Here is a 27,735-nt window from a genome sequence, read left to right on the forward strand (position 1 = left end):
CTGTATATATGGGTTTTTTTGTTAACGAATATCAACACTGCAGTGGAGTGAGTAGAGGGACATTTGTACAATGCGAGGAACCAATTGAATCACGTTGTTTGTGTCGGGCATAGAGTGTGGGGAATTAATAGATGGCAGGCTCACACAGATGGAGAAACATTTTTCGATTTTTTTCCCACAATATGCTGCTTTGTGGTTCCTATCATTCGATCTCTCTCTATTTGTAACTTCACGTCCTTTTGACGTCTCAATTGCTGACATCACCATTGCCTTTATGTGTCGCGAGGCAGACAACATTGAAGTTGTGTTCAGTAACGCGACACGTCTCCGTAACAAAGGCCGCCTCTTGTTCACCGCTCGACAGATGGAGCCCGGGTGCTACCCAACTCGCTCGGATCGGCGCGGACTCAGACAGAAACGCAAACACCACCGCCATCACAAATCGTCAAATTGTACGGAACACTCACAGCTCTGTCTATGAGAGCTTTTTGTCTCCTCTTTACGTGAATGCGAGGGCGGCAGGGGGGGTGCACAGGTAGAGGGGGGCGGGAGATTAGGGGCTGGGGGAGAGTTGCGGGCCCTGGAGGTCGTCCCACGCTTTGTAGCAAAGTCAAAAGGCAAAGTCTCTCTTGCATCTTCAGATAAGCAGCCCGGTCCCATCACCAGATTTGCTGTGGTAGGAGTTTGTCGATGTATGTCTTTACGAGCTGTGTGTTGTCCTCTTTATGTGAGTGTAAAATCATAAAAGGCGAAACTTTTTTGTACCCCAAAATACAAACGATAGACACATACAGTGAGGGGAAAAAAGTAATTGATCCCCTGCTGATTTTGTACGTTTGCCCACTGACAAAGAAATGCTCAGTCTATAATTTTAATGGTAGGTTTATTTGAACAGTGAGAGACAGAATAACAACAAAATCCAGAAAAACGCATGTCAAAAATGTTATAAATTGATTTGCATTTTAATGAGGGAAATAAGTATTTGACCCCTCTGCAAAACATGACTAAATACTTGGTGGCAAAACCCTTGTTGGCAATCACAGAGGTCAGACGTTTCTTGTAGTTGGCCACCAGGTTTGCACACATCTCAGGAGGGATTTTGTCCCACTCCTCTTTGCAGATCTTCTCCAAGTCATTAAGGTTTCGAGGCTGACGTTTGGCAACTCGAACCTTCAGCTCCCTCCACAGATTTTCTATGGGATTAAGGTCTGGAGACTGGCTAGGCCACTCCAGGACCTTAATGTGCTTCTTCTTGAGCCACTCCTTTGTTGCCTTGGCCGTGTGTTTTGGGTCATTGTCATGCTGGAATACCCATCCACGACCCATTTTCAATGCTCTGGCTGAGTTAAGGAGGTTCTCACCCAAGATTTGATGGTACATGGCCCCGTCCATCGTCCCTTTGATGCGGTGAAGTTGTCCTGTCCCCTTAGCAGAAAAACACCCCCAAAGCATAATGTTTCCACCTCCATGTTTGACGGTGGGGATGGTGTTTTTGGGGTTATAGGCAGCATTCCTCCTCCTCCAAACACGGCAAGTTGAGTTGATGCCAAAGAGCTCCATTTTGGTCTCATCTGACCACAACACTTTCACCCAGTTGTCCTCTGAATCATTCAGATGTTCATTGGCAAACTTCAGACGGGCATGTATATGTACTTTCTTGAGCAGGGGGACCTTGCGGGCGCTGCAGGATTTCAGTCCTTCATGGTGTAGTGTGTTACCAATTGTTTTCTTGGTGACTATGGTCCCAGCTGCCTTGAGATCATTGACAAGATCCTCCCGTGTAGTTCTGGGCTGATTCCTCACCATTCTTATTATCATTGCAACTCCAGGAGGTGAGATCTTGCATGGAGCCCCAGGCCGAGGGAGATTGACAAGAATGGTCTTGTAGACCATTCGAGCCTTGTGTAGGTCTACAATCTTGTCCCTGACATCCTTGGAGAGCTCTTTGGTCTTGGCTATGGTGGAGAGTTTGGAATCTGATTGATTGCTTCTGTGGACAGGTGTCTTTTATACAGGTAACAAGCTGAGATTAGGAGCACTCCCTTTAAGTGTGCTCCTAATCTCAGCTCGTTACCTGATAAGACACCTGGGAGCCAGTAATCTTTCTGATTGAGAGGGGGTCAAATACTTATTTCCCTCATTAAAATGCAAATCAATTTAGAACATTTTTAACATGCGTTTTTCTGGATTTTGTTGTTGTTATTCTGTCCCTCACTGTTCAAATAAACCTACCATTTAAATTATAGATTGATCATTTCTTTGTCAGTGGGCAAACGTACAAAATCAGCAGGGGAACAAATACTTTTTTCCCTCACTGTAATAGCAGTGTAGAAAGTGTCTGTCTTGGCCTCGCTGTGTGCTGCGTTGCACCACTATCTGAGTAGTTAACCTCACATTCAATAAACCTTCAGAACCAGGGTGAACATCCGACTCCAACGTATTTAATGAATAGAACGAGGTAAAACTGATGAAAAATCAGCACAAAATATAGCATCTGTTAATACTTGCAACATCAATACAATGAATGAACATTGCAGCATCATAGCATTGTCTTAGATAACATGAATCTCAACAATAGGTCCTGGATGTACAAGGCACCTACATTAGCACTGAATAGCTGTACAAGAGAATAAGCTACTGTGTTAAATAAGGTCACTTTATGTAATCACCAGACTGCAGCCTAAATTTACAGTGCTGCATATAACACTTAACTGTGGATGAGATACTTCTTCATTCTTGCTCTCAAGAACGCATGAAAGATATATGGGCACGAGTCTGGCTCGACTTATCCAATTACAAATAACTTTCGCAATAATGCAAGTGGCAGGCTTCGTTGTTAACTAGGCCCATATTAATCATAACAATACAACAGCATTATAAAGGCATTTACAGCATTATAACGGCAATCCTAACATTATAACAGCATTTACACTATTATAAGAACATACACGAACTTACAGACACTGCTTCTTAAAGTCCGACAGTGAACAGATGCACCCGTCTTCACTGAGACGCTAATTGTCTCGATTTTGTACTCTTTGTAATGGCTGACACCCCTGCCTGGCCTCGTGATTTAGAGACCCTTAACTCGTAACTTCCTGGTCATGTGACAAAGCTCAACACCGTCATATCAGGAAGTTCCTGTGTAAACACACCCCCATATCTTCCGTGGGGCAGAACAGTGCCATTCACCATGATTACACAAATCAGTGTTCTGTAGACTGATGAATGCCCGAATACACTCCACGACAGTACAGCAAAGTGGATACACTCCAGATTCCAAAGTATCTTCATCATTAAAAACAGCGGTTACAAGATGTATGGTAAGATATATGATAAAGGACATTTCATATACTGTACTTAAAATGGCTTTCAGATTATTTAAATGTAGCTTTTTTCATTCAACAATGGTTAAATATTGTGTGAAACTGAGCGTCCATTGATAGGGATGGTGTTGTAAGGTTAAAACTATTTTAATTTTACCAGGTAACGCCCACTGAGCTATATAGCCCTTTATCAGAAGCGACCTGGCCACAAATGATTGCTCAACGAAGTGGCTGATCATGTGGAAATGTATAGCAGCTAAATACTCTAAACACGTGATGTTGATTCTAAATGTGGAAGGAAATAAGTAATATAAAAAAAACTTTAAAAAAATGATTTTATGAAATGTACTAATAATGGCAGAATTCCACGACTCTAGGAAGTGGACCCGGAGCTTGCCATAACGTAAGGGACCGTGGCCAATTACAGCCAACGTCAGTTGACTGGACAATTAGACCCAAGCCGAAATGTAACATATACAAAATAATGTTTAAAAATATATTTTTTATTTTTGAATATAGTATTGCATTCAGTATGACATAAGTATACCAAGTTTGCAGTCGATACCACACTTCGGAAGTAGGTTAAAATTGAGTTACAAGATTTGACGATACAGGCGACAACAACAACAGACAGAGTTAGTTAAAAGAAAGCGTGTAAAAACGGAGCGCCCGGACAAAAAAATCCACACGACCATAGGGAGAACATGCAAACTCCAAATATACAGCAGGCGTTAGGGTCGGGATAGAACCCACAACCTTCTGTATATCAGGCGGGGTTGTTAAAATCTCACAACCATGTGGGAGGTTTATGCAACTGGGCTCACAGTAGATGTGATTTTGAGGTCTGCGCCCAAAGGGAGACTTCAGGCCAGATGGCTGGACACTTAGAAGGCCGATCGTGGAGGCCGCCACTGCGTGTCTCGACCATGCAGCAGCAGTTGCGGGGTCGGGTGGAGGGTCGGACGAGGAGGTTTCAGTGGTGGCATTAGCGCCTTTGGCTGTGGTGGTCACCTCTTGGTGGTGACCTCTTGAGACTCACAGATACTTGTGAAATTAGAATACCGTGAAATGTCATTAAAATCACTCGACCAAATACGTCAAGCAGTTTATCATGTGAGTAACTAAGCCATTCCGCGAATATGACTTGACCTTTGCTCTCGGATTACTAACCAGCTTTTTATCTAGCATTTCCAACTCCGACATCGCACTGATAGTGGTTCTCTGTACCTCGCCTGGGGGTACTTCTTGCCTTGAACCCATATCCATGTTTATCACTGATGTCTTGTCCTCAATACGCCACCCTGTCCACCACAGTGCTGGTGACTACATACTGCATCCCAGTTTCTAATTCAAAAGTGGATGCTCCTGCAAACCTCGTCACGTTCAACTTAACACCAAGAGGATAACGTTTTGTGAGCCGAGCAATTGCGCCATGCCACCCATCTTATTTAACGATGATATTCTAATCCATAGTAACGGAATTAATGTGCTTGGCACATTCTCATCTGAGCTATCATGGGGTGGCTGTGTTACCCATCTGACTTATCGTGGGATGGCTGTGTTACCCATTTAACCTATTGTGGGATGGCTGTGTTACCAATCTGACCTGTCGTAGGGTGGCTGTGCAGTGTTACTAATTTGGTGAAGGAGGCATTGAGAAAGATTGGTTTTGTTTTCTACATGCACAATTACTCTATTCAAGGAGCACAGACTATGATGACTTACTATAGGGTCCATAGTTTTTGTTGCATGGCCACAATCGCACTACTGTGGTATGTCTCTAATTTTCCATTTTTAATGGAGATGTGCGCACTGGCCTGCTGATGTTTTGATGGGGTTGATGATTCCACCACCAGCATCTCCGAGAACGAACGTCAAAGCCAGAAGATGCGATGTTTGGGTCTCAAATGAGGTGTCTATTCTGGACGTCCACATTGTTCCACTCCGTTCGCCAGCGTCATTCAATATCTGGGTGAGATTCTAGGTTGGTGACAGCAGCAGCAGCGTGATCCCAAAAAGAGGATCGGGACTTGAGTCGGCGCCAATGTCCATTGTTGACGTCTTCATTGATGATGGGTAGGTGGTTGTCATTGCCAAGACAACGTCTAAACTCCCTTGAAGTTTGTACAGTGAGGGAAAAAAGTATTTGATCCCCTGCTGATTTTGTACGTTTGCCCACTGACAAAGAAATGATCAGTCTATAATTATAATGGTAGGTTTATTTGAACAGTGAGAGACAGAATAACAACAAAAAAATCCAGAAAAATGCATGTCAAAAATTGTATAAATTGATTTGCATTTTAATGAGGGAAATAAGTATTTGACCCCTCTGCAAAACATGACTTAGTACTTGGTGGCAAAACCCTTGTTGGCAATCACAGAGGTCAGACGTTTCTTGTAGTTGGCCACCAGGTTTGCACACATCTCAGGAGGGATTTTGTCCCACTCCTCTTTGCAGATCTTCTCCAAGTCATTTAGGTTTCGAGGCTGACGTTTGGCAACTCGAACCTTCAGCTCCCTCCACAGATTTTCGATGGGATTAAGGTCTGGAGACTGGCTAGGCCACTCCAAGAACTTAATGTACTTATTTTTGAGCCACTCCTTTGTTTCCTTGGCCGTGTGTTTTGGGTCACTGTCATGCTGGAATACCCATCCACGACCCATTTTCAATGCCCTGGCTGAAGGAACGAGGTTCTCACCCAAGATTTGACGGTACATGGCCCCGTCCATCGTCCCTTTGATGCGGTGAAGTTGTCCTGTCCCCTTAGCAGAAAAACACCCCCAAAGTATGTTTACACCTCCATGTTTGACGGTGGGGATGGTGTTTTTGGGGTCATAGGTAGCATTCCTCCTCCTCCAAACACGGCGAGTTGAGTTGATGCCAAAGAGCTCCATTTTGGTCTCATCTGACCACACCACTTTCACCCAGTTGTCCTCTGAATCATTCAGATGTTCATTGGCAAACTTCGGACAGGCATGTATATGTGCTTTCTTGAGCAGGGGGACCTTGCGGGCACTGCAGGATTTCAGTCCTTCACGGCGTAGTGTGTTACCAATTGTTTTCTTGGTGACTATGGTCCCAGCTGCCTTGAGATCATTGACAAGATCCTCCCGTGTAGTTCTGGGCTGATTCCTCACCGTTCTCATGATCATTGCAACTCCAAGAGGTGAGATCTTGCATGGAGCCCCAGGCCGAGGGAGATTGACATTTCTTTTGTGTTTCTTCCATTTGCGAATATTCGCACCAACTGTTGTCACCTTCTCACCAAGCTGCTTGGCAATGGTCTTGTAGCCCATTCCAGCCTTGTGTAGGTCTACAATCTTGTCCCTGACATCCTTGAAGAGCTCTTTGGTCTTGGCCATGGTGGAGAGTTTGTAATATGATTGATTGATTGCTTCTGTGGACAGGTGCCTTTTATACAGGTAACAAGCTGAGATTAGGAGCACTCCCTTTAAGAGTGTGCTCTTAAAGTGTAACGTGAGAAATGAGCATGTAACTGGGAGATTAGCATGAATTCGTTTTGCATTAGAAGAAGTTACAGCAGCAGAAGTTAGTGTAAATGCGGTTGGTATTACCTTAGAGTCGCGGCATCTCTTCAGAAAGGTGAGAGACTCGATTAGTTGAGCCTTATTATCCCGGAGTTTGTTGAAGGATCTCAAGGTAATGTGGAATTTCTCCCCGTAGAGGCGGTTAAATTTTGATTTAAAGCTTTCGTGACTTCATGGATTCATCTTCTTGGTTCTTTTGGTAAAGTCACGTAGAAGGGAAGTAATACAATAATAAAAATAAAACATAATAAAATAAAATTATCACGACGTTTCAGCCACAACACAAGCAACCATCTTCAGGTGAAGAAACAGAACTGTCGGGAAGACAGCGTTCCAATGAACACTGCTAAGCTTGGCAGCGTCTTTTAAGCTGGGTGGGAGGAGCAGAGCGCCTTGATAAAGGAGTTTACATATCAACAGAAGATTTTAGCATTGAAGTAGTTAAGTTAATGTGATAGATCAGCAGCATGTTAAAGTCAGAAATTAGCATGTAACTGGGAAATTATATTAAACATTACACTGAAAGGTACTAAGAGATTAGCAGGATGTTAAAGTGAGAAATTAGCATGTAACTGGGAGATTAGCATGAATTCGTTTTGCATTAGAAGTTACAGCAGCAGAAGTTAGTGTAAATGCGGTTGGTATTACCTTAGAGTCACGGCATCTCTTCAGAAAGGTGAGAGACTCGATTAGTTGAGCCTTCTTTTCCCGGAGTTTGTTGAAGGATCTCAAGGTAATGTGGAATCCCTCCCTGTAAAGGCAGTTAAATTTTGATTTAAAGCTTTCGTGACTGCATGGATTCATCTTCTTGGTTCTTTTTGGTAAAGTCACGTAGAAGGGAAAATAATAAAATCATACAAATAAAACATAATCAAATAAAATTATCACGATGTTTCGGCCACAACACAAGTAGCCGTCTTCAGGTGAAGAAACAGAACTGTCGGGAAGACAGCGTTCCAATGAACACTGCAAGCTGGGTGGGAGGAGCAGAGCGCCTTGACAAAGGAGTTTACATATCAACAGAATAATTTAGCATTGAAGTGGCTAAGTTAATGTGATAGATTAGCAGGATGTTAAAGTCAGAAATTAGCATGTAACAGAGAGAGAGTGCCGTGTGTTCAACACACACGCACACACGCCGTCCCAGCGGCCCTGCTGGGAACCAGAGGTATTTTCGGTACAAGTAATGCTGTACTGCGTAAGCCGATAATTCAACAAGTGGCAACAATTAGTATTTGTTTTTTTTCGGTAAAGTCACGTAGAAATAAGAAATAATAAAATTACATAATAGCGTACGACGTTTCGATTGCAACACAAGCAATCATCATAAGGTACAGAAGAGCTAAATTTACGAGAGAGAGGCGACACATAACCCCAGATATATATACAGACACAGATACAACAGGGGATACAGAGAGAGAGACGGGGGAGCACACTAAATCAAACAGGGTTTAGCAAAATTTGGAAACCATTTAACGCAACACAGACGGTCGGTCAAAACACAATGCATGGTCTGGTTGATTATGCTATTTCAACGATTGCTAAATTGCAAGTTGTGTGAAATTTAAAAATGTAAAAAATATACAGACCGCATACACATATATAGACATCCAAGCAGAACGAGTTAGCACAGAGACACATGGATAGAGAAAAGCACACAGTGAAGCATCATCTCTGTGTCAAGGTCTTAAATAGACAGAGAAGGCGGGGCTGAGATGCAATGGGACACAAATTAGCATGAAGCATGCAGCAAGGGGCAGCGCGGAGGAAACGGCACACACTCGGAAACGGCACACACTCGGAAACACCAAGGCACAAACACAGGCAGAGACAACACAGAGACACAAACCTAAGTCAAGACACAGGTAGACACACCAGCAGAGAACACAAAGACACAGACTTCATACCTCCCCGAAGAGGTGGTTGAAACTTGAATTTGGAGCTTTCGTGACTGCAGGAATTATTCTTTGTTTCGGTAAAGTCACGTAGAAATAAGAAATAATAAAATTACATAATAGCGTACGACGTTTCGATTGCAACAAAAGCAATCATCAGGTACAGAAGAGCAAAATTTACGAGAGGAGACACATAACCGCAGATATATATACAGATACAACAGGGGATACAGAGAGAGAGACGGGGGAGCACACTAAATCAAGTTTCAAGTGGCAAGAATTCAAGTTTCAAGTAGAAGAAGACACACACACATAACGCGCATATCGGGACTAATAAGATTGCTGCAAAAGTTATTTTTGTGTTTCGAAAAGGGTGGCCATCCTAAGGTGGTGCGCTAACTATTAGCTGATCGTGAAAAACATTGTTCGGTCCATTGAGTTGCATGAATACCGTCGTTTAGAAGTATTTTAGTCATTCGTTTTCGCTAATTGCATAACTTTACCAATGACCATTGATGGATAAACATTTATAAGCATCTAGGTTACGAATCTACACACAGGAATACTATTGTGTTGAGATTTTTCTTTTGATCACAGAATCTTGCCCTCGAATTCATTGACGCCCATTAGCCAATTAATAAGCATCTGTTAGGCAAATCGGCACACTGCCGCACAATATTGTTCCAGGACATTTCGTTAATTGCATAATCTCATCAATGAATTCATTAATGTCTACTTTGACTTAGGCACATGCTTCTTTATCACTGTTTGTATGAATATTGTCACATTTTTTCAAGGACTTTTTCTTATCGCCGTGTATAGTCGCTCAACTCTGAGATTGTTCTGTTGCTCAGTTTAACAAACGTAACCATTGAGGGTTAATTGTACGGATGAATGAGTAGGACATTTCCAGGAGTACTGTGTTGACAATTCCGAGCATAAGTGTTCGCATATTAGAGTGTTTTAGATATTAAAGTTGCTTAAAGCAGAAGAGTCTGAGTGGTCCTTTCCTAAGTTCATGCATGATCTTTATTATAAGAACTATATCCTGCGGTGAGATCTGAATTGTGAGACCTGACATAAACACACTCAAATATGATCAGTAAAAGTTAAAGCGAGAATCATTGTATTATCACGATTGATAAACAATTCTAGACAACAAAGCCAAGCCTAATGAGCATAATTACATACAATTGCATAACGTCATACAATTACAGTGAAACCTTCGATTGCGAGTAACTTGGTCTGCGAGTGTTTTGCAAGACGAGGATTTTTTTTTAATTTGATAAACGAGCAATGTCTTGCAATACGAGCAGTACGTACAGTACACGCCTTGACTGCCGAGCGTCACGTGATCACAACTGAGCCAATGGTTTCTCTCTCTCTCGCTGCGGCATTGTGCGTAATCGTCTCCCATGCTCGGTCTCAGTCGACGTGCCTCACTCGTATAGTCAACATCCGTGAGAGCGTATACTGTTTATTATAGTACTATAGTGTTGTGACCACGTGTGTACTGTTTACTACAGTACAATAGTGTTGTGACCACGTGTATACTGTTTACTACAGTACTATAGTGTTGTGACCACGTGTATACTGTTTTACTACAGTACTATAGTGTAGTGACCACGTGTATACTGTTTACTATAGTACTATAGTGTTGACCACGTGTATACTGTTTACTACAGTACTATAGTGTTGTGACCACGTGTATACTGTTTACTATAGTACTATAGTGTTGTGACCACGTGTGTACTGTTTACTACAGTACTATAGTGTTGTGACCACGTGTATACTGTTTACTATAGTACTATAGTGTTGACCACGTGTATACTGTTTACTACAGTACTATAGTGTTGTGACCACGTGTATACTGTTTACTATAGTACTATAGTGTTGTGACCACGTGTATACTGTTTACCATAGTACTATAGTGTTGTGACCACGTGTATACTGTTTACTATAGTACTATAGTGTTGTGACCACGTGTATACTGTTTACTACAGTACTATAGTGTTGTGACCACGTGTATACTGTTTACTATAGTACTATAGTGTTGTGACCACGTGTATACTGTTTACTATAGTGCTATAGTGTTGACCACGTGTATACTGTTTACTACAGTACTATAGTGTTGTGACCACGTGTATACTGTTTACTATAGTACTATAGTGTTGACCACGTGTATACTGTTTACTACAGTACTATAGTGTTGTGACCACGTGTATACTGTTTACTATAGTACTATAGTGTTGTGACCACGTGTGTACTGTTTACTACAGTACTATAGTGTTGTGACCACGTGTATACTGTTTACTATAGTGCTATAGTGTTGACCACGTGTATACTGTTTTACTACAGTACTATAGTGTTGTGACCACGTGTATACTGTTTACCATAGTACTATAGTGTTGTGACCACGTGTATACTGTTTACTATAGTACTATAGTGTTGTGACCACGTGTATACTGTTTGCTACAGTACTATAGTGTTGTGACCACGTGTATACTGTTTACTATAGTACTATAGTGTTGTGACCACGTGTATACTGTTTACTATAGTACTATAGTGTTGTGACCACGTGTGTATACTGTTTACTATAGTACTGTATAGTGTTGTGACCACGTGTATACTGTTTACTACAGTACTATAGTGTTGTGGCCACGTGTATACTGTTTACTACAGTACTATAGTGTAGTGACCACGTGTATACTGTTTACTATAGTACTATAGTGTTGACCACGTGTATACTGTTTACTACAGTACTATAGTGTTGTGACCACGTGTATACTGTTTACTATAGTACTATAGTGTTGTGACCACGTGTGTACTGTTTACTACAGTACTATAGTGTTGTGACCACGCGTATACTGTTTACTATAGTACTATAGTGTTGACCACGTGTATACTGTTTACTACAGTACTATAGTGTTGTGACCACGTGTATACTGTTTACTATAGTACTATAGTGTTGTGACCACGTGTATACTGTTTACCATAGTACTATAGTGTTGTGACCACGTATATACTGTTTACTATAGTACTATAGTGTTGTGACCACGTGTATACTGTTTACTACAGTACTATAGTGTTGTGACCACGTGTATACTGTTTACTATAGTACTATAGTGTTGTGACCACGTGTATACTGTTTACTATAGTGCTATAGTGTTGACCACGTGTATACTGTTTACTACAGTACTATAGTGTTGTGACCACGTGTATACTGTTTACTATAGTACTATAGTGTTGTGACCACGTGTATACTGTTTACTGTAGTACTATAGTGTTGTGACCACGTGTGTATACTGTTTACTATAGTACTATAGTGTTGTGACCACGTGTATACTGTTTACTATAGTACTATAGTGTTGTGACCACGTGTGTATACTGTTTACTATAGTACTATAGTGTTGTGACCACGTGTATACTGTTTATTATAGTACTATAGTGTTGTGACCACGTGTGTACTGTTTACTACAGTACAATAGTGTTGTGACCACGTGTATACTGTTTACTACAGTACTATAGTGTTGTGACCACGTGTATACTGTTTTACTACAGTACTATAGTGTTGTGACCACGTGTATACTGTTTACTATAGTACTATAGTGTTGACCACGTGTATACTGTTTACTACAGTACTATAGTGTTGTGACCACGTGTATACTGTTTACTATAGTACTATAGTGTTGTGACCACGTGTGTACTGTTTACTACAGTGCTATAGTGTTGTGACCACGTGTATACTGTTTACTACAGTACTATAGTGTTGTGACCACGTGTATACTGTTTACTATAGTACTATAGTGTTGACCACGTGTATACTGTTTACTACAGTACTATAGTGTTGTGACCACGTGTATACTGTTTACTATAGTACTATAGTGTTGTGACCACGTGTATACTGTTTACCATAGTACTATAGTGTTGTGACCACGTGTATACTGTTTACTATAGTACTATAGTGTTGTGACCACGTGTATACTGTTTACTACAGTACTATAGTGTTGTGACCACGTGTATACTGTTTACTATAGTACTATAGTGTTGTGACCACGTGTATACTGTTTACTATAGTGCTATAGTGTTGACCACGTGTATACTGTTTACTACAGTACTATAGTGTTGTGACCACGTGTATACTGTTTACTATAGTACTATAGTGTTGTGACCACGTGTATACTGTTTACTGTAGTACTATAGTGTTGTGACCACGTGTGTATACTGTTTACTATAGTACTATAGTGTTGTGACCACGTGTATACTGTTTACCATAGTACTATAGTGTTGTGACCACGTGTATACTGTTTACTATAGTACTATAGTGTTGTGACCACGTGTATACTGTTTGCTACAGTACTATAGTGTTGTGACCACGTGTATACTGTTTACTATAGTACTATAGTGTTGTGACCACGTGTATACTGTTTACTATAGTACTATAGTGTTGTGACCACGTGTGTATACTGTTTACTATAGTACTATAGTGTTGTGACCACGTGTATACTGTTTATTATAGTACTATAGTGTTGTGACCACGTGTGTACTGTTTACTACAGTACAATAGTGTTGTGACCTCGTGTATACTGTTTACTACAGTACTATAGTGTTGTGACCACGTGTATACTGTTTTACTACAGTACTATAGTGTTGTGACCACGTGTATACTGTTTACTATAGTACTATAGTGTTGACCACGTGTGTACTGTTTACTACAGTACTTTAGTGTTGTGACCACGTGTATACTGTTTACTACAGTACTATAGTGTTGTGACCACGTGTATACTGTTTACTATAGTACTATAGTGTTGACCACGTGTATACTGTTTACTACAGTACTATAGTGTTGTGACCACGTGTATACTGTTTACTATAGTACTATAGTGTTGTGACCACGTGTATACTGTTTACCATAGTACTATAGTGTTGTGACCACGTGTATACTCTTTACTATAGTACTATAGTGTTGTGACCACGTGTATACTGTTTACTACAGTACTATAGTGTTGTGACCACGTGTATACTGTTTACTATAGTACTATAGTGTTGTGACCACGTGTATACTGTTTACTATAGTGCTATAGTGTTGACCACGTGTATACTGTTTACTACAGTACTATAGTGTTGTGACCACGTGTATACTGTTTACTATAGTACTATAGTGTTGTGACCACGTGTATACTGTTTACTGTAGTACTATAGTGTTGTGACCACGTGTGTATACTGTTTACTATAGTACTATAGTGTTGTGACCACGTGTATACTGTTTACCATAGTACTATAGTGTTGTGACCACGTGTATACTGTTTACTATAGTACTATAGTGTTGTGACCACGTGTATACTGTTTGCTACAGTACTATAGTGTTGTGACCACGTGTATACTGTTTACTATAGTACTATAGTGTTGTGACCACGTGTATACTGTTTACTATAGTACTATAGTGTTGACCACGTGTATACTGTTTACTACAGTACTATAGTGTTGTGACCACGTGTATACTGTTTACTATAGTACTATAGTGTTGTGACTACGTGTATACTGTTTACTACAGTACTATAGTGTTGTGACCACGTGTATACTGTTTACTATAGTACTATAGTGTCGACCACGTGTATACTGTTTACTACAGTACTATAGTGTTGTGACCACGTGTATACTGTTTACTATAGTACTATAGTGTTGTGACCACGTGTATACTGTTTACCATAGTACTATAGTGTTGTGACCACGTGTATACTGTTTACTATAGTACTATAGTGTTGTGACCACGTGTATACTGTTTACTACAGTACTATAGTGTTGTGACCACGTGTATACTGTTTACTATAGTACTATAGTGTTGTGACCACGTGTATACTGTTTACTATAGTGCTATAGTGTTGACCACGTGTATACTGTTTACTACAGTACTATAGTGTTGTGACCACGTGTATACTGTTTACTATAGTACTATAGTGTTGTGACCACGTGTATACTGTTTACTGTAGTACTATAGTATTGTGACCACGTGTGTATACTGTTTACTATAGTACTATAGTGTTGTGACCACGTGTATACTGTTTACCATAGTACTATAGTGTTGTGACCACGTGTATACTGTTTACTATAGTACTATAGTGTTGTGACCACGTGTATACTGTTTGCTACAGTACTATAGTGTTGTGACCACGTGTATACTGTTTACTATAGTACTATAGTGTTGTGACCACGTGTATACTGTTTACTACAGTACTATAGTGTTGTGACCACGTGTGTACTGTTTACTACAGTACTATAGTGTTGTGACCACGTGTATACTGTTTACTACAGTACTATAGTGTTGTTACCACGTATATACTGTTTACTACAGTACTATAGTGTTGTGACCACGTGTATACTGTTTACTATAGTACTGTATAGTGTTGTGACCACGTGTATACTGTTTACTACAGTACTATAGTGTTGTGGCCACGTGTATACTGTTTACTACAGTACTATAGTGTTGTGACTACGTGTATACTGTTTACTATAGTACTATAGTGTTGTGACCACGTGTATACTGTTTACTACAGTACTATAGTGTTGTGACCACGTGTATACTGTTTACTATAGTACTATAGTGTTGTGACCACGTGTATACTGTTTACTACAGTACTATAGTGTTGTGACCACGTGTATACTGTTTACTACAGTACTATAGTGTTGTGACCACGTGTATACTGTTTACTACAGTACTATAGTGTTGTGACCACGTGTATACTGTTTACTACAGTACTATAGTGATGTCACCACGTGTATACTGTTTACTACAGTACTATAGTGTTGTGACCACGTGTATACTGTTTAATATAATACTATAGTGGTGTGACCACGTGTATACTGTTTACTACAGTACTATAGTGGTGTGACCACGTGTATACTGTTTACTACAGTACTATTGTGTTGTGACCACGTGTATACTGTTTACCATAGTATAGTGTTGTGACCACGTGTATACTGTTTACTATAGTACTATAGTGTTGTGACCACGTGTATACTGTTTACTATAGTACTATAGTGTTGTGACCACGTGTGTATACTGTTTACTACAGTATAGTGTTGTGACCACGTGTATACTGTTTACTACAGTACTATAGTGTTGTGACCACGTGTATACTGTTTACTACAGTACTTTAGTGTTGTGACCACGTGTATACTGTTTACTACAGTACTATAGTGGTGTGACCACGTGTATACTGTTTACTACAGTACTATAGTGTTGTGACCACGTGTATACTGTTTACTACAGTACTATAGTGTTGTGACCACGTGTATACTGTTTGCTACAGTACTATAGTGTTGTGACCACGTGTATACTGTTTACTACAGTACTATAGTGTTGTGACCACGTGTATACTGTTTACTATAGTACTGTATAGTGTTGTGACCACGTGTATACTGTTTACTACAGTACTATAGTGTTGTGACCACGTGTATACTGTTTACTACAGTACTATAGTGTTGTGACCACGTGTATACTGTTTACTACAGTACTATAGTGTTGTGACCACGTGTATACTGTTTACTATAGTACTGTATAGTGTTGTGACCACGTGTGTGTGCGTAAAGCATTTTTTATTTTGTGTCCAAGTGTAGTGACTTCTTTAGTAACTACTGCACGTGAAGTCCTACACAATAACCCTCCTCCTCTCCTCTCTCTCGTTTCCCTCACACCAGCCACGATTAAATGTAATTAATAAATTTGATTACATTATATTAAATTTTAATAACTAAAATATAAAAAGGTATTTTGTATTAATCATTTTTATATGAATACAGTATTTTTGGGTTGTGGAACGAATAATCTGAGTTTTTATTATTTCTTATGGGGAAATTCGCTTTGATATACGAGTGCTTTGGATTACGAGCACGTTTCCAGAACGAATTATGCTCGCAATCCAAGGTTTCACTGTACATCTTAATTTTAGTATCACGATTGGTAATACTCCTAGACAACGAAGCAGAGCCTAATTATAATTATGTTGCGTACTAATTAACAGACACTAGTAGGAGGTACTCTCTTTTATTCCGGCCTTCACAGCCTTAGGAGATAACTATATACCGGGTCGGGACAGCCAACATGCTGCCAGACCCACAGCTTGAAGAGGGCGAAGATCCCGATGACGTCGACACGACAAGTTCCATTCCAGATCACAGCAGCCTCAACTCTGCGTCGGAGCTCGGTTTGTATTCTGCCCAGCGATGCCAGGCTCCGCCCTCGGCCCTGCACCCCTCTGGATCCGCCAGAGGGCTCCGTGCATTGCCCACAGGTCCAACTGGTCGAACGGGCTGCTACCCCTAATTCCATTGTCTACCAATCTCCCAGCGGCACGTGCTACAGTGACATTCAATGTCACTACAATTACATACACTTGCATAACTTCATACAATTACACCTTCATTTTAATATCACGATTGGTAATACCCTTAGACAATAAAGCAGAGTTCAATTAGCATAAATGCACACATTTGCATAATTACATATTTCATGATTACGTAAAACGACACTTTTATTTTCATTGAATTTTTATAATTTTTCAAGACGCAATCTATACAACACACAGGAGCAGGAGATCTACTCCGGCTGGTCCGCTCAAGAGGCAGTTGGGGGTCGATAATGGATGAAAGTTCCATGAACTTGGAGGTTAAGAACAAGAGGGCTATTGGCCTGCAGCTGGAGGGTGATTCTTGCAGATTTTGGGGTTTCAGAAAGGTGATGAATTTGGGTTCCATTCAGTGCCGGATTATCCTCGTCGCAAAAGTAGCATATGCTACGTGACCCGCACCTTCAAGTGCCCCGCGCTAAATTATTTCAAGCCATCAATTCCGGTTCAGTGATTATGCACTTGCTCTATTACTATAGTACTATACTGCCTTAAACAATTATGAACGACTGGGTGTTTAAAGTTTGTTGCATTATCTGGCTGTATAGAAAATGAAAAATACAATTACTTTACTGTGCAAGTTATACATTTGTGTTTTAATATTTGTTTATTTTATTTTATTTAGGGCCCCTTTATAACATATGCTACATGTCCCGGACTAGCTTAATCCAGCACTGGTTCCATTCGTTTAGGATTTTGCCTGACCTGTGCGTGACGGTTTAGACTTTAGAGGCTTGCATGCCATTGTCGTTCATATAATCCCAAGTTTTGTAGGAAGTCAGGACACAGGCCATCAAACCCCCAGTGCCTTGTTGGACTTTGTGGCCATGACGGCCGCTTCGACTTCAGTGACCATGTATGGTTTCCTTAGCTCAAGTTGATGGTGAGTTGTTTCCGGATGGTGTGTTTAGTGAGTTTGTCCATTGGTGCCTTTGAGCAGGGCAGCAGCGCGTGGGAAGTCCAAATCGCGTGGGAAGTCCACATCGCGTGGGAAGTCCACAGCGCGTGGGAAGTCCACAGCGCGTGGGAAGTCCACAGCGCGTGGGAAGTCCACAGCGCGTGGGAAGTCCACAGCGCGTGGGAAGTCCACAGCGCGTGGGAAGTCCACAGCGCGTGGGAAGTCCACAGCGCGTGGGAAGTCCACAGCGCGTGGGAAGTCCACAGCGCGTGGGAAGCCACAGCGCGTGGGAAGCTGTGATGCCACAGCGGCAAAGCCGCTCTGTCGGCGCCGCGCCTGCAATGCCACCACAACAAAGCAGCCTGGCCGACGCGTTTCCTTCACCACCCCCCACATGAGCACACACACACACCCCACGTAGGACCTCAGGGGGAAGTCACCTGGCCTCCAGGTTTTCACCCAGGAGCCCTCCTCGTGGGAACATTCTCCACGGTTTCCTGGGGCCAGGGAATTGGCCGAGGCTTCCCCGAGGTTAAATGGCACTGCGGCGCTGTGAATTGATGTGAAATTACATGGTCACGACGAGGCTACTCAGCCATCGCGGTTAAGACATACACAGCATGGCAGGTAGGGGGGGGGGGACGGGGCTACGAACGGTGGGCTAGAGCACACAGGAGGCAGAATCAGCCGGGTAGGTGCCCGATTGGCTAAAGATCTGCATGAGCACCCGGGTAAACATCTGATTGGCAGGACAAATGTGCTTGTGCGCCACTGCCAATGCAGCAGCCCAGCGGCGGCCCCTTTGATGTGTAAAGGGGGAAACGGACGTCGCTGAGAGCACCGGTGCGGGTGCATCAATCTGATTGGCCGTGAAGGCCGCCGGATCAGCCGAGGGGTTCTTTGATGTGGAAGAAGATAAAATAGGAGAGGAGGGCACGATGATCAGTTCGTGTTCTCCTCAAGCCAGGGGCCGTCGACTTTCCAGCCACTCGAACATCCATGAGACGAGTCGCAGTGCAGCCAGGATTCGCCCCAGGAGCTCCATACAAGTCGAACCGTGAGTACGGGAGAGAGAGATAGAGACCAGTGTGATAATTCCTCGAGAGAGTAATTCGAAATAGTCGGGGCGGATTGGGTTTTAGACCGCCGGGAATAGGCTAGTTATCCTACTAATATTGGCTTTGGGCTACGTAATATTTAGCCTCGGACTCGCCGAGAATAAACCGTTAGTGATCAATAACAGTCTCGTGTGGTTTCTGTGAGTGTGGGGAGAGCACATGGTGGCGTGAGTCCGATCGTCGTAACACGGATATTGGCGTGCGAATAACTATATCGGGGCGACCATTGTGTGCGAATCCGGCCGACGCTCCTCTGTCGTACCCGGGTTTCGCGTGCGAATCCGGCCGACGTTCATCCGCCGTTGTGCCGAGTTTGCGCGCGAATCCTGTCGCCAGTTATTGCGCGCAAATTCTTCCCACTACGCCCGATTCTCGCCGACATTCCTCCGTCATTGTACCCGGGTTTCGCGTGCGAATCCGGCCGACGTTCATCCGCCGTTGTGCCAGAGTTTGCGCGCGAATACCTGTCACCAGTATTCATTATGCAGAGGAGGCAGAGGACGATTAAAGCATTTCTTTAATTCCCCAGTGTACAGCAATACTCGTTCTAAAACCAATCCTGAATACCCACCCCACCGCCCTTTAAATCACCTCCATTATATACTTGCGGTGGCAGCGCGTGTGCGAGTGATGTCACTGTCCTTTGACACCTGACCCCCCGTTCCGCGCGTACGATTGGTGCGTGGCGCCGTGAAAGCGGCGATGCCGGATTTGAGTGCGTGTGCGCGGGTGTGAGCAACAACATGCGGAGAGTCTCCTACTAACGTTTGTAGGAGTGGACGTGGGGAGGCGAGGGATTAATTCCAGGTGGCCAAGCGCAAGCCCCGAGCTATGCCTCACACGGAGGATATGGAGGGGGTGGGGTCGCGGAATCGAGGAGCCGTCGCACGAGTAGAGAAATCTGGGAGCAGCAGCCCTTGCCCGGATGAGGAAGAAGGGAGCAGCGGCTCTCACACGAGTGAGAAGACTGGGGTCAGCATCTCTCACAAAGCCACAGCGCGTGGGAAGCTTTTATCTGCCCATCGGTTCTAGATACACTTCCAGGCTTTACGACTGGACTGAGTGAAGTCCAAGTTGGCAATCACTGCAGCAATGCCGTGCCGTGCCCTTATTTTAGTCACCAGCTTTAATGACCTCTTTCAACAGTCATGTTTCTGGTTCACAACATTCATATAGGATACTCCCTCGGGATGTTTTTTTTTGTGGCAGATGTTATAATTTTAATGAATGTATTGAAGGTTTCAGGCTGTGGCTCCGGGTTCTTCAATTGGGCGTCGTGCTTCAGTCGGTCTTCAGAGAGTTCCAACGTGGTCATGGTGTTGAGGTGATGCCCAGTATCCGTAATCCACTGTGCATCACTGCCGGTCCATGTTGGCTGTTTGTAAAATTGCCGATAGTTCTTGAAGTGGTTAGTGGCATCTGTTCTTGTCCTTTCGAACGAAGCGTGGAGTCGGAATTGTATAATGTATTATTTTAAGGAATATGTCCAAGACCCAAATCCAAAGAAAGCTTGGCTGAGCTTGGCTGTGTTCGCTCCAGCGCTGTCCTCCAGACAGTCTCGTCCCTTCACCTGATGAAGGCCGCTTGTGTTGTGGCCGAAACGTCGTGAGAATTTTATTGTTATTTTATTTTATCAATTTATTATTTTATTCTCATTCTACGTGACTTTACCGAAAGAACCAAAGCAGAAAAAGACAACTCTGTCATAAATCGCAATATTGGAACAAGCACATCCTATCGATTTGTGCATGTGTTTTTAATTATGATCTTAATAAATTTACACAAATTAAGTGACAATACTCTAAATTATAGTTTTACTAATGCTACTCTATTATCTGGATTAAACTTTCATAGGCCGTAGATACTTCTGGTAGAATTGCAGAGATAAAAAAAGAGATTACTTTCGAGAATGCTCTTTCAAGAGGCACCTGAGAAGGTGAACATGCGTAGATTTAGTAACCTGAGAACAGACCACTTTGGATGTATGTTGAACTTCGTTCACACCTAACGTAGCCAACCATGCTAATCGAAGGTGCGGGGGAAGGACAAGAAACTAAACACACAAAGCAGTTTTAAAGAAATTCGTTTTCAAACTGGATTATTTAAAAGTGCATCGCTCCTTTGGCTTCCTAATATTGGAAAGAACAGCATTCCACGCGACCGCAGAAGCGCATCCGAAAGCGCGCGATCTAGCGACCGTCTTTGTTCGATGGCGAGCCATAAGCCGCTTTAGCAGACAGAAGAGTCTTCTGTCGAAAGAAACGAAAGGAGGCCATTCCATCTTGTAAAAGATCGTGACGGGCATCACGGACGACGCTGAATCCCCCTGAAAAAATTCCTGCAAATTATTTGGAGAGCTTCATGGAGTTCACCAGGGGACCGCATGGAGAAAACTGTGACCCATTGGATCCACAAGTGAACCGCTTGGGGAGCACTGCTGCCAACCTTGATCTTCTTCATTATAGATTTATGGGAACTGGCGTGGACGGACATGGAATGTTCATCTCTTCATAACAGTGGAATCTGGCGGTGGCCACCAGTGAAAACTATGCTTAGCGCATTGCAGCGGTCAATTGGAATTTATATATCTGGCTACGTTTTATTGGCGGCAGTTACAATCAAACAATCATTAAAGGATCATATTCGTCACCCTTTACAAGTGTATCAACAATACGTGTCTAATTGCATTCGTGTGGTTTACTTTGTCACGTCTGATTAAAATCCTTCTGCTTTTAATCTCTCCCACGTTTCCAATTCACAAATTTACCCTCACTCAGACGTTCACCTAAAGCAACCAGCGTGAGATTGAGTTCCTTGGACGCGATGGTTACCATCGAGCCATGGCAGTCGCGATAATCGTGCCTCTCACACCGTGCACGATGGCCCTGGGAGCCTCTACGTTTCACGAGATAACGTGAGAACTTTGCACTCGTGTACTCGAAGGCGTGCCCCTGGGCACGCCTTCGAGTACACGCACGAGATGACTCCTGCGCAGCGCGCCTCAGTAGATAGGAGGGAAGTGGTTGCCATTGGCACCCCGTAGGACTGAGCGGGTGGTGTAGTCGTGATCCCCGTCTCAGCGATGGCGTCTCTTCACCGCACGCTTCTTCTCACGGTGTTCATCACTCATCTGACCGGAAGCCAGGTATGTCTCCCTCTTCAGTGTCCGTGTCGATGCACGCTGCACCTAAAACTAAACTTTTTTTTTATTTTACCAGGTAAAGCCCACTGAGCTGTGTATCTCTTTTTCAGAAGCGACCTGGCCACAAATGATAGCTCAACAAAGTGGCTTATCACGTGGACATTTATAGCGGCCAAGTACTCGAAACGCACGTTGATTTTAAATGTGGAGGGAAAAACCGGAGGAACCGGAGAAAAAAAATCCATGCGACCACGGAGAGAACATGCAAACTCAACATACACAGATGCCAGGGGTCGGGATCGAACTCATGAACTTCTGTGTGTCAAGCGAAGTAGTTAACATTTCGGCACCGCGGCGCTATCTACAAGGGCCACGAAGGCACTTTTCCTCTCGTTCATCCAACCGAGAGGCTCAGTGGGAGAGCAAGCGGTTCGCAATGATTTGAAGGTTGGGAGTTTAAATACACGTTGGGGGTTTGCCTCACACCATCATCCCTGCGTGATTGATTAAATGAGTACCACTTTGTAGGGAGGTCAACAGAGGTTGTCCTCTGGAGAGGTCTTGCACCCGCATTAGGAACGTGGAATATTCACCACTGGCTCAGGGCTATTTGATAAGGTGATATGTTTGACTCGATAACCAACAAACGCCATCGTAGTTGTGCATTGGAATCTTAGCCTTGCAAGTCTGTGAGCTGCGACGAGTTTAACAATTGTTCTGTAATGTGACTCAATGAAGCTTACGGAAGTGTTATCCAGTTGAGATGTGCATACTTGACAACCACCATTCAGTACCTATCTTATATTGGTCACTCTGTGCCTTTATAAATGTCAACGTTCATCCTAATAAGTCCCATCACAAGGGACAAACAAATAGACAGAAATATTTTATTTACCCGCATTGAAACGTCTGTACGCCGTACGGACCTGAAAACCAAATTTGCCTGTTCAAGAATACGGGTGAAGCGTACGGGTTGACAGCTATGGATGTCCGTTGGGACTCAATAGTTCCCCATGTGACTTGCCTCGGGCGATCATTGCACGTCTAATCCGCCTGGTTGGACATATGGTTCAAATCAACGCATTGAAAGAAAGCGGTATTCGGTTTGGCAGGAATTATCTCCAGTTAGCACGGTTGGCTACGTACAGCGGGAAAGAAGTTCAACAAATCGTGAAAGGAAGGGAGCTGCGATCGTGGGGTCAGGGCGAGTGCACTGGACTTGCAATCCAGAGGTCCCTGGATCGATTCCATGTCCTGCGCGACAGTTGAACCGTTGGAGGAAACTTTCTCAACCCCCCCCCCCAACTCTGTCCACTGAGCAGCAGCAGCCGTGTGAATGGGCTTAACCACAGTGACTCAGCAGTGTGCGTGCTCCCTCCTCTTCCAACACACCTGATCAGCATGGAAGAGTGGCCCATCTACCATAGCCCTCTGGATCTCCCTTGAGTGCAGGAGGTCCTTTCCGCCAGCAGTGGGCGAGCCAGCACTTGCAGGCAGAAGCGAACTGGGACAAAAAAATCGGCCCAGGAATTTGTAAACACACCGGGCCCAAATCGGGGCAAGACGTTGCGATGTGACGTACCGTGGTGTTACCGTGGTGCTAGCGTGGTGTTAGCGTGGTGTTACGGTGGTGTCACCGTGGTGTTAGCGTGGTGTTAGCGTGGTGTCACCGTGGTGTCAGCGTGGTGTTACCGTGGTGTTACCGTGGTGTCAGCGTGGTGTTACCGTGGTGTTAGCGTGGTGTTAGCGTGGTGTCACCGTGGTGTTACCGTGGTGTCAGCGTGGTGTTACCGTGGTGTTAGCGTGGTGTTACCGTGGTGTTAGCGTGGTATTAGCGTGGTGTCACCGTGGTGTCACCGTGGTGTTACCGTGGTGTCACCGTGGTGCTAGCGTGGTGTTACCGTGGTGTTACCGTGGTGCTAGCGTGGTGTCAGCGTGGTGTTAGCGTGGTGCTAGCGTGGTGTTTGCGTGGTGCTAGCGTGGTGTTACCGTGGTGTTAGCGTGGTGTCACCGTGGTGTCAGGGTGGTGTTACCGTGGTGTTACCGTGGTGTCAGCGTGGTGTTACCGTGGTGTTAGCGTGGTGTCACCGTGGTGTTAGCGTGGTGTCACCGTGGTGTTACCGTGGTGTTAGCGTGGTGTTACCGTGGTGTCACCGTGGTGTTACCGTGGTGTCACCGTGGTGCTAGCGTGGTGTTACCGTGGTGTTACCGTGGTGCTAGCGTGGTGTCAGCGTGGTGTTAGCGTGGTGCTAGCGTGGTGTTAGCGTGGTGTTACCGTGGGGTTACCGTGGTGTCACCGTGGTGTCAGCGTGGTGTCAGTGTGGTGTTAGCGTGGTGTTACCGTGGTGTCACCGTGGTGTTAGCGTGGTGTTACCGTGGTGTTACCGTGGTACTAGCGTGGTGTCAGCGTGGTGTCAGCGTGGTGTTACCGTGGTGTTAGCGTGGTGTTACCGTGGTGTTACCGTGGTGTCAGCGTGGGGTTAGCGTGGTGTTACCGTGGTGTCACCGTGGTGTTACCGTGGTGTTAGCGTGGTGTTACCGTGGTGTTAGCGTGGTGTTACCGTGGTGCTAGCGTGGTGTTACCGTGGTGTTACCGTGGTGTCAGCGTGGTGTCAGCGTGGTGTTACCGTGGTGCTAGTGTGGTGTTACCGTGGTGTTAGCGTTGTTACCGTGGTGTTACCGTGGTGCTAGCGTGGTGTTACTGTGGTGTTACCGTGGTGTTAGCGTGGTGTTACCGTGGTGTTAGCGTGGTGTTACCGTGGTGTTAGCGTGGTGTTACCGTGGTGTTAGCGTGGTGTTAGCGTGGTGCTAGCGTGGTGTTACCGTGGTGTTAGCGTGGTGTTACCGTGGTGTTACCGTGGTGTTAGCGTGGTGTTACCGTGGTGCTAGCGTGGTGTTAGCGTGGTGTTAGCGTGGTGCTAGCGTGGTGTTAGCGTGGTGTTACCGTGGTGTTACCGTGGTGCTAGCGTGGTGTTACCGTGTTGCTAGCGTCGTGTTACCGTGGTGTTAGCGTCTGTTAGCGTGGTGTTACCGTGGTGCTAGCGTGGTATTACCGTGGTGTTAGCGTGGTGTTAGCGTGGTGTCACCGTGGTGTTAGCGTGGTGTTACCGTGGTGTTAGCGTGGTGCTAGCGTGGTGTTACTGTGGTGCTAGCGTGGTGTTACTGTGGTCTTAGCGTGGTGTCACCGTGGTGTTAGCGTGGTGTTAGCGTGGTGTTACCGTGGTGTTAACGTGGTGCTAGCGTGGTGTTACCGTGGTGTTACCGTGGTGCTAGCGTGGTGTTACCGTGGTGTTACTGTGGTGTTACCGTGGTGCTAGCGTGGTGTTACCGTGGTGCTAGCGTGGTGTCACCGTGGTGTCACTGTGGTGTTACCGTGGTGTTACCGTGGTGTTACTGTGGTGTTAGCGTTGTTACCGTGGTGTTAGCGTGGTGCTAGCGTGGTGTTACCGTGATTTTGCCGTGCGATCTCATTGACCCATTTAGGGCTGGGGCCAAAAAACAAATCGGTAGGCGGTGAGGAAGAATCTTTGGGGCTGCCGAATTTGGGGGCTTGATGCCAACTGAGAGTGTAAGGTAGCAATGAAGCGTGGCACATTCGAGGTAATAACATATTTTAATACATAATATAGGAGTTATATTTTTTTACTCAGATCACTTTTGCTACTGGGAGAATCCGGCACTGCACAGAAACGAGGTGACTGCTCTGTTCATGTGGATATGAAGTTGTTGTCTTTAGTGATGTACGTAGCAGCATCCCCCCCCCCCTCCACCGAAGCGAACACTCTGCATGTCCCTGCTTCTGCACGTAGTTGTCTTCAGGGGAGTTGAGATTCTGCGCGGATTTTATGAGCAGACAAGGGGAATACAAAAATCAATACATAATGCACCCGGACTGCGGCAGCCAGGTTACCGACTCGCAACTGCAAACGACCCTCAATTTCATATCGCAGCACCGGCTCGCGGTCCAGTTCCAGAACAGCGACAAAATCACACTCAGCATCTTCAACATCCTCCACGGACTCACCCCCACCTACCTCTTCTTTCTCATCCCCCCCCCTCCACGCAATCTCCGACCTCTCCCCTCTCATCTCACTCTCCTCCCCTCCACGCACTCTCCTACGTCTCCCTTCTCATCTCACTCGACTGTGACGTGTCTTTAGGCATGGTTATTCTTGCAGCATAAACATGTGTTTCATTCCGTGCAATAAAAAAAAGTAAAAACGATAACATTGGGACGATCTGTAAAAGCCTCTCTGCTTGTGAACCAATAACCGAGCAGGCATTGCGACTAATGCAGCTGTGCGCGCTCTCTCTCTCTCGTTACAGTCTATTGAGGACAGGCAGCGCACCGTGGGTGAGTGCCGCGGTTTCGGTGGTCTGTGGCCATGAATGCCGGCGTGAGACACCGTGACAAGCCGCTCCGTGCATTTGGCCTGGCGCGTTAACTCGCAGCCAAATCGTCAAGTTCATCCGCATCTCGCAACGCCCCAAATGTCACTCGCATCATAGGTAAAATACAATGTGATGACCACTCTGGACCTTATTATTTTTTTTTCAGAGAAAGATGTGGATGAAGGTCAAAAATGGGACATATTTGACGTTAACAAGGGTGAGTTTCCATGTTCACGATGCTGCCACTTTTACAACGACGCAACAAAACTTCTGTAATCCACCTACGCAATCCCTACTCCAATTACTGCCACTCTTGTAATCCACCACTCCTGTAATCCACCACACTTGTGATCCACCAGTCATAAAATCCACTTGTATATTTTGTGATTACATTTTTAACATTTAATTAAATATTGTCAAATAATAAAATGATAAAAATTTTACATTAATGAAAACATATGTTAATATATGTAATTAAGTGTAACAAACAAAAAACGTGTGTTAAGTGTAATTAATTATGTGTGTTAAAAACGTAATGATTAATGTGTGTGTAATTATATTGTGTGTGATCTCGTTGTGTGTGCAGTTATTATGTGGTGTGATAATTATTATTAGCCCTTTCGTTAGTCTTTTTGGCTCGTGCTTTGTCAGTGACTTAATTTCTTGCGTTGGGTCTTGCTCTTAACATATTCCCTGTGCCCGTCAGATGAGGGGTGTGTGTGCTTTTTAATTCACTCTTGCTATGTGTTTTTGTGTTGGTCCCATGACTTGCTGTGATTGACGAGGCATCGCTCTCGTGCGTGTCACGCCGGTCATGCTTTCGTGGCACGGGTCGCCCTCGCGAGTCTCTTTTTTGTCTCGTCTGCCCTTTATCAGACCGACCCGTACGTTTTAATGCGAGTTCACAATATTTCTCTTCCCTTCCTCTTGATTCCCTAAAATCAATTAAATATCCCGGTCCTCTGACCCGAAACCAAACGTCCAGTTTTTCGACCCGGAATTCCGCTTAT

At 44.1% G+C, this 27,735-nt stretch overlaps 1 protein-coding gene across 6 annotated transcripts in view; it reads left to right on the plus strand.

Moving 5' to 3' along the window:
* The window catches only part of MEP1B (meprin A subunit beta), a 52,635-nt gene that overhangs the window by 5,037 nt on the left and 19,863 nt on the right, over window positions 1-27,735 (plus strand). For 2 of the 6 annotated variants that reach the window (XM_032952587.2, XM_076066693.1), the window contains exons 2-3: window positions 26,660-26,687; window positions 26,892-26,942. In XM_032952587.2, coding sequence (XP_032808478.2) covers window positions 26,660-26,687; window positions 26,892-26,942 — 79 coding nt within the window. Of the gene's footprint in view, window positions 1-824; window positions 3,324-21,938; window positions 22,337-26,659; window positions 26,688-26,891; window positions 26,943-27,735 lie in introns of those variants that run through there. The other 4 variants (XM_076066690.1, XM_076066692.1, XM_032952586.2 and 1 more) reach the window with 4 other exon arrangements.

Source organism: Petromyzon marinus, chromosome 12 (assembly GCF_048934315.1).
Source record: "Petromyzon marinus isolate PM22_M1 ecotype Great Lakes invasive population chromosome 12, UKy_Petmar_22M1.pri1.0, whole genome shotgun sequence".
Classification (NCBI taxonomy): Eukaryota; Metazoa; Chordata; class Hyperoartia; order Petromyzontiformes; family Petromyzontidae; genus Petromyzon; species Petromyzon marinus.